Genomic DNA, 11040 nt, shown 5'->3' with positions numbered 1-11040 from the left:
TTGATAATTATCTTATTAATAAATAAACATAATGTGGATAATGAATTTAAATTAGGAAAGATGTAACTTAATTCAATTATTAAAATAATGATTTAAATCTAATTTTTTATATAATTACAATCCTACCCTTAACAACTAAAAAGGAAATCAATGGTCCATATATGTTCACGCAGTTCACTCTTGGGAGGTTGTTCACGCTGGAACCCTACCCTATATATATATATATATATATATATATATATATATATATATATATATATATATATATATATATATATATATATTATATGCGCATACCACAAGCGGGGCGTAAATTCAAACCAACAACAATAATAAAAAAAGTTTAGAAACTACAATTTTTTATTTGATGATAGTGGCGTTGAAGGGGTAAAAATCAGAGAACGAGTTCGAGCCTAAAAATCACAGTGTTTACCAAAATTTAACCATAAAAAGTAAAAGTTACATTTTTAGTGTTTATTAAAGGAGAAAACTTACTTCATAAAGATTTTAGAATCCAAATTACAAAAATAACAGAAGTATTTGAATCCAAATTACAACTAAAAGCATTTTATATGCTATTAGTAAACATCAAATGTGAACAAAATTGACATCTTTTTCTACTTAACAAACATAAAAAATTGCTTGCTATCTTTGAACCCCCATTGCATATGCATTAGCTTCAGGGTGATAATGCAACATTTCCTTCAACATCTCCTCCCTAATAACATCTTCACTCATATTCTCATCAAGATCCAAATTTATCGGCACACTGGCCGGCGGGTTTTTACTCGGGTCAAACAAACCCGCCATATACGGGTGGTGTAAAGCCTCCGTCACCGTTATCCTCTTTGTCGGGTCAAACACAAGCATCCTTTTTAGCAAATCTAGTGCCAAAGGATCCGCCATCGGGTACAACGAAGAAAGATTAATCCCTCGGGTGAACGGGAGACTTTTAATAAACCTTCTAGCTTTCATGTTATCGATAAATCCAAGATTATTCTCGGTTTGACTGCCGAGAATGTTGATTATTAGTTTTAACTGGTTGAGGCACTCGGTTCCCGGGAAAAGCGGTTTTCGGCCGAGGATTTCGGCAAAGATGCACCCGACTGACCAGACATCGATTGAGGTTCCGTAGTTGTCACAACATAGGAGAAGCTCAGGTGCTCGGTACCAACGTGTGACAACATATTCGGTCATAAATTGTTCACTACCTTGGCTTGTTCTTGCAAGACCGAAATCACATATTTTGAGCTCGCAGTTCGCGTTGACCAACAGATTTCCGGGCTTCAGGTCTCGGTGTAGTACATTAGCTGAGTGAAGATATCTTAGACCTAAAAGCAACTGTTCAAAAAAAAAACTTATTAATTGTTTGATTAACAAACAAATGCACAATTACAAAGCATATAACACATACACATTTTACTCATTTGACCCGTTTCTTTTTAAACTACTTTTCTACTTCTTTGACCCGCTAGAGATAATTCACAGGGAAAATTACGAAATTAACATTGTAGAGTTAATTACTGTTTTCGTCCCTGTGGTTTGTCAAAAATCACTATTTCAGTCCATTAGTTTAAAAATTGCGATTTCAGTCCCTGTGGTTTCACTTTCGTAGCCATTTCAGTCCACCTCGTAACCATTTCAGTCCCTGTACTTACAGAATAAATGGATTGAAATGGTTACGAAAGTGAAACCACAGGGACTGAAATCGCAATTTTTAAACTGATGGACTCAAACAGTGATTTTTGACAAACCACATGGACGAAAACAGTAATTAACTCTTAACTAATATATTACCAAAATGGCCATTAATAGCCATTTTAGTAAGTTTGTTACTCGACATTGCTAGTTTCGTGATTTTCCCTAATATATAAACGAAACGGACAAATTACTTGGAGTTAATTACTGTTTTCGTCCCCGTGGTTTGTCAAAAATCACTATTTCAGTCCATTAGTTTAAAAATTGCGATTTCAGTCCCTGTGGTTTCACTTTCGTAACCATTTCAGTCCCTGTGGTTTCACTTTCGTAACCATTTCAATCCATTTATTCTGTTAGTACAGGGACTGAAATGGTTACGAGGTGGACTGAAATGGTTACAAAAGTGAAACCACAGGGACTGAATTCGCAATTTTTAAACTAATGGACTGAAATAGTGATTTTTGACAAACCACAGGGACGTAAACAGTAATTAACTCAATTACTTGATTAAAATGGAACTTATTATATACCTGATACAAGAAGAATTTGCAGTGATCATTTGATAATGGCTGTGACGACTTAATAATATGATGAAGATCGGTATCCATCAACTCATAAACAAGATACACATCTTTGAAGCTATTCCTGGAGATCGGGAACATAACATCCTTCAATCCGATCACATTTTCGTGCCTAATGTGTCGAAGAAGTTTCAACTCCCTCAAAGTTCTTACTGCGTCAGTCGGGTTACCAAACACGTTATTGATCTTCTTGATTGCTACTTTCTCGTTTGTTTCGCGGTTGATTGAAGAACATACGACGCCGTACGCGCCTCTGCCTATTGGTTTGATTGGTATGTATTTGGTGTCGATTTCGAATACTGTTTGCCACATCGTGTAATAATGCTTCCCGGCTTGTCGAAATCCGTTCGGTGGTTCAACGTATGTTGCCATGTCTCTGTTTGTTTATATAAGGAACGAATGTTTTTTGTTAAACACAGAAGGTATTAAGTATATAATTGGCTAAAATGTAACATAAGTTGTTAAAATGTTTAAAATTTAGAGTTAATTGCCATTTTAATCCCTGTGGTTTGGGTCATTTTGCCAGTTTAGTCCAAAGGTTTCATTTTTAACATCTGGATCCAAAAAGGTTTCATCGTTGCCATTTTGGTCCAACTGACTTAACTCCATCCATATCTGTTAAGTCTGCCAAGGGCATTTTTGTCATTTCATTTTTCTTTTTATTAACCCTTTTTTCTTTATTGCTTTTTCTTTTAAATGAAATGACAAAAATGCCCTTGGCAGACTTAACAAATATGGATGGAGTTAAGTCAGTTGGACCAAAATGGCAACGATAAAATCTTTTTGGATCCAGATGTTAAAAATGAAACCTTTGGACTAAACTGGCAAAATGACTTAAACCACAGGGACTAAAATGGCAATTAACTCTAAAATTTACAACAAAAACAAACAAACAAACAGTTGAATATCAAGCAATAATGGAGAAAAGTTCAATAATTTACAAGAACCAATTAAAATATTAGCAAATAGTTGAATATCATCTGTAAAACCTGCAAAAACCCTCTTAAATGTCAAACAAATAATTGGATAAAATATTTAAAAAAAATAATTACAAAAACAGTCAAAATTCAAGCAAACAAAATTGATCAGCATCTGTAAAACTTACAAAATCTACTTAAAATCCAAACAAAAAATTAACAAACATATATGATCTTGAACAAACCACTTGAAAATAAGAACATCTTTGACCAAATATATACAAAATCAATTAATTAAAATAACTTGAAAACAAGAACAGCTAAAATCAATTAAAATAACACACACTTGAAACTAAAACAAATATTAACATTAATAATTAACAGTAACAAATATATACAAAATTGAACACACCACTCGAATTCAAGAACATACTTTGGCCGTTCAAAAAAAAAAAAAAAATATAAAAAATTCAAGAACATACTTCACAAGAATTTACAACCAATTAACTGATTAGATCACAAAAACTAACAGCACCCCAATTAATTAGAGTAAAACTCTCAAGAATATAACCAACGAAATAACAAGCATTAAATACATGTAATCTTGAGGTAGTGTGAAAACATTGAAGAGAATCAATACTTACTTGCTGTAGAACAATCTTCAACCCCTGAAAAAGCAATAATATTATAACACAACAAAACCCCACTTTGCTATTTCAACAATCTCGCAAACCCAGTTGCAAAAAAAAAAAACTTTATTTGCTTTTCCTTGACGCAAAGCAAAGGGGACTAACTGTCGGATTCCAACACTTTCGGCTCAAGATTTTCATGGGTTTTGTTCAAAATCAAATACCCAGATCAAATATATAAAAAAAGGTTATGAAATTTATGGGAAAATTGGGTGAATTTGAGAGGATAGGGGTGAGTTGTTTTATTTATAGAAAAAGTGGGTGTTTGTTAATGGAGGATCTGTACCCACTCAACTAGTTGAAATTAGGCATGGATAGATGGAAGTATAATAATGATCACATGAAAGTACGAAGGAAATTTGGAATCAAACATCAAATCGTCAAGAGATCGTTGCTGATTTTGCATTGGTTCGTTCATGCATATACCCAACTTATTTAAACACACAAGCAACAAGAAATTGTATCGGCTTGACAGCTCGGTTTGTAAAACCCTTTCCAAATTTAAAATATTCAAGTTACATATAGACCCTTGTTGTATTAAGGGGTTGTTTCAAAAGGTTACTTATCTTTCGAGGCCCCCACGAACGACCCCTTTAGTTGCAAGAGAACAAGTTGTTCCGTTCCGCCTATTGGTATATGTCATTGGTTTTGTTCTGTCATGAACTCATCAAAGAAGTGACCCTGGCTTCTAACTAGTGGTATGACTAGATGTGCAAGCATTTCTTGGGTATGTACATTTTCCGTTTGTTGATATCACTCCTAACGATTGCATGATTAGCCAGTAAACCCTAAAAAACCGAAAACAGAGAAAAGCGAAGGTTGTGGATGACCATGTTCAACAACCAAACGTGATTTAAGAGAGTGGGTCCCCTTTGTTGCTCGTCCAGACTAGTCCGTGCACAAGGACCAAACCAACTCGGACGCTTTAATTTCTCTAATGGTTTTCCGGTCTGAAAATTCAGACAGGTCCACCTAAAACCCTAGAGATGCTTTAATATATAAAATGTTAGATCATCTCTAATCACTAGTACAAAAGCAGTTTTTTGGTGTTGGGATTTATGCCTTTTTTGAGAGAGCACCAACAAATATACCACCAAATTTGTTGGTGCACTACGTCTGTCGACTACGTCTTATATCGAGTCTAGAGTTGTATAGGTTAGATATGGCACAAAATCCTAGAAACATGTGTTTGAATAGGTTTCGCTTATGTGTCATTAGATTAGTTTCGCTTTTGTGTCATCATCTAGGTCCGCTTATATGTCAAAGGTTAGGTTCGCTTGTCATGATGTAGGTTCGCTTATACGGACATGACCGTATAAGCGAAACCTGTTGGCCTATATAAGGGACACTTTCAAGCGGACTAAACATATAGTTAGAGGTGTATTCTTCGGATTTGTGGGTGCTGCTTAATAAGAGCACCATTAAACCTCTAAACATACCACCAAAAACTCAATAATAGAAACCAAATCAGTCCACCATTAAATCTCTAAACACCACCAAAAAATCAATGATAGAAACCAAATTAGTCCACTATTAAATATCTAAACACACCACCAAAAAATTAATGATAGAAACCATAAGTCTCTACTATGAACCGGTCCGTAAAAATATACATTATTTAAACAAATGTTTTTTAGTTTTTTGTAATTATAAAACATCCAACATCTAATATAAATGCAAATAAAAGAAAAAACTGTACAAACAAAAAAATGTATAAAATCTACAAGCATAATGAAATAAAATTACATGTTCATGGGAATCTACAAAGAATGAGATACAAACATGATTTCCATAAAGCCATTTCCTAAAATAACAATTTAAACACATACAATCAAGCCAAATCAACATAGTGTATAATTGTACATCCTTCGCACTTCAAAGCATAAATGACGTCCATCGTTGTAATAGTTTTCCGGTGAGTATCTTTGGTGTATTTGATGGTATCACACATAAAATCATCAAGAAAGATCTTCAAAAATCTCGTGTCTCTTCATAGATAAGGCCATTGATACGCTTTACGCCACATCGCCGGTTGCTTGATATCGTGGAAGACGGTTCCGGAAAACCTTCCGGTGATGCTTTGCTCCTCTTAACATTTTTCTCTCTCTAAAAAAAGATTTTGATTTTAACATTGTGTCTGTATATATGTGGGTATAAAGGTTGTGTTTTTGGAGGCATGATTTGATCCATTGATTGAATAGGATGACAGCAATTGAAAACCGTAGGATTATGATCCATGTGATACCTAACAAAATGTTTTAATTGGTTCACTTTGTTGGTGCTATTAACAACTTCACTCTCAAAAAATCTTGTAATCTATTTTTTTGGTGGTGTGTTTATCTATTAGTGTGGTAATCTTATTATTTGGTGCTTTGTATTTTAAGACACCACCAAAATTGAATTTAACACCAACAAAAAAAATGATTTTGTACTAGTGAATGTAAAAATATATAAACGTGTAGAAGCGTTTACAACCTATCAAATGCCTTTCAAAATATCATTTTCTCGATCCGTCCATCATCTTATACAAACATTCTTTTATTATCAAATATTTTTTAATCCATCCGTATCTTATACATTTTATTTCCACAAAATCACCCACTTCAGACTTGATTTAGGTACAGAGTATTTAAAACAATAAATATTTATTTTATTATATCATATTATTAAGTTTAATAAATTATGTTTAACTATTACGTATTAAAAGCTTTACAAAATATATAATTTCTTATTTAATTATTCTATAAAATGCTTACAGAGGTTTAGATTATTTTTTAAGTTTGTAACTTTTACAAATTCGTTGTACAAATTGTTAAATATGTACAAAAGTTGTGTAAAATTATTTAAGATATATATATATATATATATATATATATATATATATATATATATATTATTTTTCTTTATAAACTATTTAAAATAAGTGAAAAAAGGGAAAAAGAAAAAGAAACTTCATCTAACCCGCTACTCATGTTCGTACGAGTTTTTCACCGTGACGCTTCCAGCTCGAACGACTAAGGACAACGTCGTGCGACACATATGTCCGTAACGGTTGGCTGGCAGGCCCGAGGCAATCCTAGGCTTAGATCTATAAAAGTTCGGGTGATTCTATTTGCACTCAACTTTTTGTTATTTACATCAAGTGACATAACATTAAAAAATCATATTTGAGTTTTTTTATAACTTCTTATATATAATGTTATATTAAAAAACTAAATGTATTTGCGATGTACTTATTTTTATCTACGTTTTTATATAAAATTTATAAAAACGGAGTCGTATCAAATATAATGTTTTATAAGTCTTTATAAAATTTAATATTCCGTTTTTAATAAAATTTTTATCAAAATGTAGATAAAAATAAGTATATCGTAAAACCATATTTATTTTTTAATAAAACATAATATATCAAAAGTTATAAATCGAAAACATAAATATAAATTTGTTAATGTCACATCACTTGGTGTAAATAGCGAAGAAAAAAAAAATTGAATGTAAATAAAAGACCCTTAAAACTTCAGGTAAACTACTCTAACAACATATTATAGGGGTGTAAGTATGATTATCTGAAACATGAAGGTGGCAAAATAGCAATATAAGGAGGAGCTAGTGGATTTCGTGAAGGGATATCCTTTGTTCTGTTTAGTGTACACTTTGTAGTTACATCCCGATGAATGTCATTTATGATGTAAACCTCTTTCTATAAATATGTTATTTTATAGTATATAATATCAGTTAAGGATATTTTTATTTGACTAATGTTTTAATATCTTTTAGAGTAAACTGCCATTTTGGTCCCTGTGGTTTGGTTATTTTTGCCACTTTAGTCCAAAACATAAACCTTTTGTATCTGGGTCCCTGTGGTTTCAGTTTTATTGCCATTTTGGTCCAAAAATGAAATCAGGTCATATTTGTCTTATAAAATCCTGCAATTTTATCATTTTCCTCAGGAGCAAATCAGGTCATATTTGTCTAATAAAATCTGGTATTTATTTATAAAAAAGAAATGACCGTTTTGCCTCTGAGGAAAAAGAACAAAATAGCAGGATTTTATAAGACAAATATGACCTGATTTCATTATTAGACCAAAATGGCAGTAAAACTTAAACAACGGGGACCCATATGCGAAAAGTTTGAGTTTTGGACTAAAGTGGCAAAAATGATCAAACCACAGGGACCAAAATGACAGTTTACTCTATCTTTTATATATATATACTAGTTTTCCCCGTCCGTATTGCGGGACACTAAATCAAATATTTCTCACTCATAACATATACGTCTGTGTTTCGGTTATTTGTACATACTACTCATAACACGATCTCAAAAAAAATACATCGAGTCAACCTATTAAAACAAACACTACCATATCTTTGCTAAAAAAACTAAAACGATAGAAAACTACCGCTTGGCACGAATAAAATTTACACAGAGCCAACCAATTTAAACAAAACACTACGATAGTTTTGTTCAAGAAAACATTAAAATGATGACATGTCTGTAATTTTACATTGGGGTAAAATCGTAATTTGACAGAGAAAAAACAAAAACGATGGCAAAACTGTAAATTTGAGCCGAGGGCAAAATTGTAATTTAGCTAGGAGAAAAAAAAATAAAACCAATAACAAAACTATAAATTTAAACGTGGCAAAATTGTAATTTAACTGCACCAATGGAGAACCCGTCATGGGATTTGTATATATCTTGAAGTATACTACTAGTTATAATATTGGAAAAAACTACTTTTGATTATATGAGAACGTTATGATATTATAATATATCACGACTTCAAGTCTTCAATTATTCTAATATACATTACAAATACTGATATTTATAAGTTTACTGTTTACAATTTTTGGGGAAAATTATAAAATTGGTCATTGATCAAAACCATTTTTAGATTTGGCCATCTCATGCGTCCTTAGAGCGACATATTATGCACGGGATACGTCTTTGGGCACCTCATGAGTAATTCCGCCATATATTGTTTTCCCGTATGATACGGTGGTTTGGTTTGGAGTGCCACGAGTACAATACTGGTACTAAGTATAGTTTACGAACCAAATTTAAAAGGATAACAAAACGTGTTTTATATTTGATGGAATAATGAAAATGAATACCGGAACCGATGTCGGTATCGATTTAAAATAATAGTTCATTTGAATACAAATGTGTTTTCAACAAAGTTTATACTGAAATATCGAGGATAGTAAACTAAACACACCTACGTATTCAAAAAATTATAAGTTAACGAATACGGCTATTAAAGAAAAAATTTGAATAAAAACTAAATAGTTAAAAACCTATATTATTAAAAAGTATATGAGGAAAAATTGAAACTTAAAAGAATAAGTTTTGTTTTTAAATTTTCTATTTATAGTATATGCAAATTATAGTTTTAGGTTAAGAGATCGAAATAATAATATATTTAAAGTTAATCAAAGCATTGTTTTAAGACCGTGGGGTATGGTGGAGCGGGAGTTTGGGGTATAGGTTGACACGTGGAGTTCGAGCTCCCCCGCTGGTGAGTGACGTGTCTGTGGGGTATGGCGAGGCGTGGCTAGCCCGCGTGGCTTGGCAGGTTTATTAAAATAAAAATAAAAAAAACCAAAAATTAAAAAATACACACAATATTTAAAAATAAGCTTAAAATTTTATTAAATCCCTAAAAATTACAAAATTCTACAAAAAAAAGGATTACAAAATAAAAAAAAACCTAAAGCGTTAGGTAGATTTCGAAAAGGGCGAGCTTGTCGAACGGCTTCCGCTCCTTACCCCGGAACTCGATGTTGGCCACCGCCACCCGGCCTTCGTGACTTATCTCACCGGCCGGGACGCTGTCGTAGTGGCTTTAAAACAATCGAGCTTCGGCCGTAGCTCGCGCCATTTGTGTTGGCACGCGTTTAAATTGTGCAGGTCGTTTCCCACGTTATGCCGGTAGCTAGCAAAAGCTTCCGGCCGATAACGTGTCTCACCGGGTTGGCGGCCCTTCATTGCGTCAACGGCGCTCGTGACAAGAGCTAGCTCTTCCTCGTGTGTTCAAGAGGCCATCGATTAAGTGTGTGTGGGTAGCGGGTTCGATCAAGTGTGTTTGGGTTGGGGTAGCGGTGGACAGCCGGTGGTGGGGTTAGGGGTTATATATATAGCGATGTGGACAGTTGGGTGGGTGGGTGAACCGCTTGGCTTGGCCAAACGGTTATAATTTGAATTTTAAATGTAGCCCGCTATGACCTAGCCAACAAGTGAATAGGAGCCGGCCACGAAGGACCGCTAGGCATGCCCAACGCCCGGTCTTAAACTCCCGCCCCTTGGGCCGCGCCCAAAACCAAGCCCACCCGGGATGGTGGCTTGGGCATTTTCAGCCAACTCACGCCCCAACCCCCGCCCCATACCCCACAGTCTAATGTAATATAGATGAAGTTAATTAACTTACCAAAAATACATTTAAATTTGTATTTAACTAGTAAATTTCCTCGCACGTTGCGACGGGTTTAAATGTAAAGTAACTTAGATTTGTACCGTCAAAACCTAAATCATTTCACAACAAAAGTTACGCTAAAACATAGATAAACTAAGGATGTACAAAAAATAAGCACAAAAACGTATTATATATGACCCGACTTATGTGCGAAAGAAATTTACGTTGAACACCAACTCGAACTTATACCGACACGTACATAAAATAAGTATGAAACTATGCTTTTTAAGTTAAAAATGAAACTGCGCGTTGCGGTGACGCCGAAACATAAAGTAAGTCGAATTTATACAATCTAATAAAACATAGTATACTTGACCCAACTTATTGTAAAATAAACGTAGACCATATGAAATTGTAAAAAAAAAAAAAACATATTATATCTTAGCCTATCTATTTCTAAAAAAAACGTAATCAACTTTAATTTATACTGACACTTTTATATATATATATATATATATATATATATATATATATATATATATATATATATATATATGAGCACGTAGAAAATGATTATAGAGTTTTTAAAAAGTTAAAAAGTTGTAAATGTAAATATTAATTGAAGGATAAACTTTAAAAATGATATACTAAAAGACAAAAAAAAAGCCCCTACTAAAAGATAAAAAAACCCCTAAGCCAGCATGGCTCTGGTCATCTATCTTCATATTTATTTATCCTAA

General features: G+C 33.2%; 1 protein-coding gene across 1 annotated transcript; it reads right to left on the bottom strand.

The window, feature by feature from the left end:
* Positions 1 to 473: 473 nt before the first annotated feature.
* Positions 474 to 4341, bottom strand: LOC110929549 (mitogen-activated protein kinase 7). Its single transcript, XM_022172708.2, has 3 exons — positions 3841 to 4341; positions 2229 to 2655; positions 474 to 1341 (listed from the first exon to the last, which is right to left on the bottom strand). The coding sequence occupies exons 2-3, from the start codon at positions 2649 to 2651 to the stop codon at positions 646 to 648; spliced, it is 1119 nt and encodes a 372-aa protein (XP_022028400.1). The 5' UTR covers positions 2652 to 2655; positions 3841 to 4341; the 3' UTR covers positions 474 to 645.
* Positions 4342 to 11040: the final 6699 nt, after the last annotated feature.

This window comes from Helianthus annuus, chromosome 16, assembly GCF_002127325.2.
Source record: "Helianthus annuus cultivar XRQ/B chromosome 16, HanXRQr2.0-SUNRISE, whole genome shotgun sequence".
Taxonomy (NCBI): Eukaryota; Viridiplantae; Streptophyta; class Magnoliopsida; order Asterales; family Asteraceae; genus Helianthus; species Helianthus annuus.
Note: the sequence above shows the minus strand (reverse complement) of the source record. Positions and strands in the feature narration are given on the sequence as shown.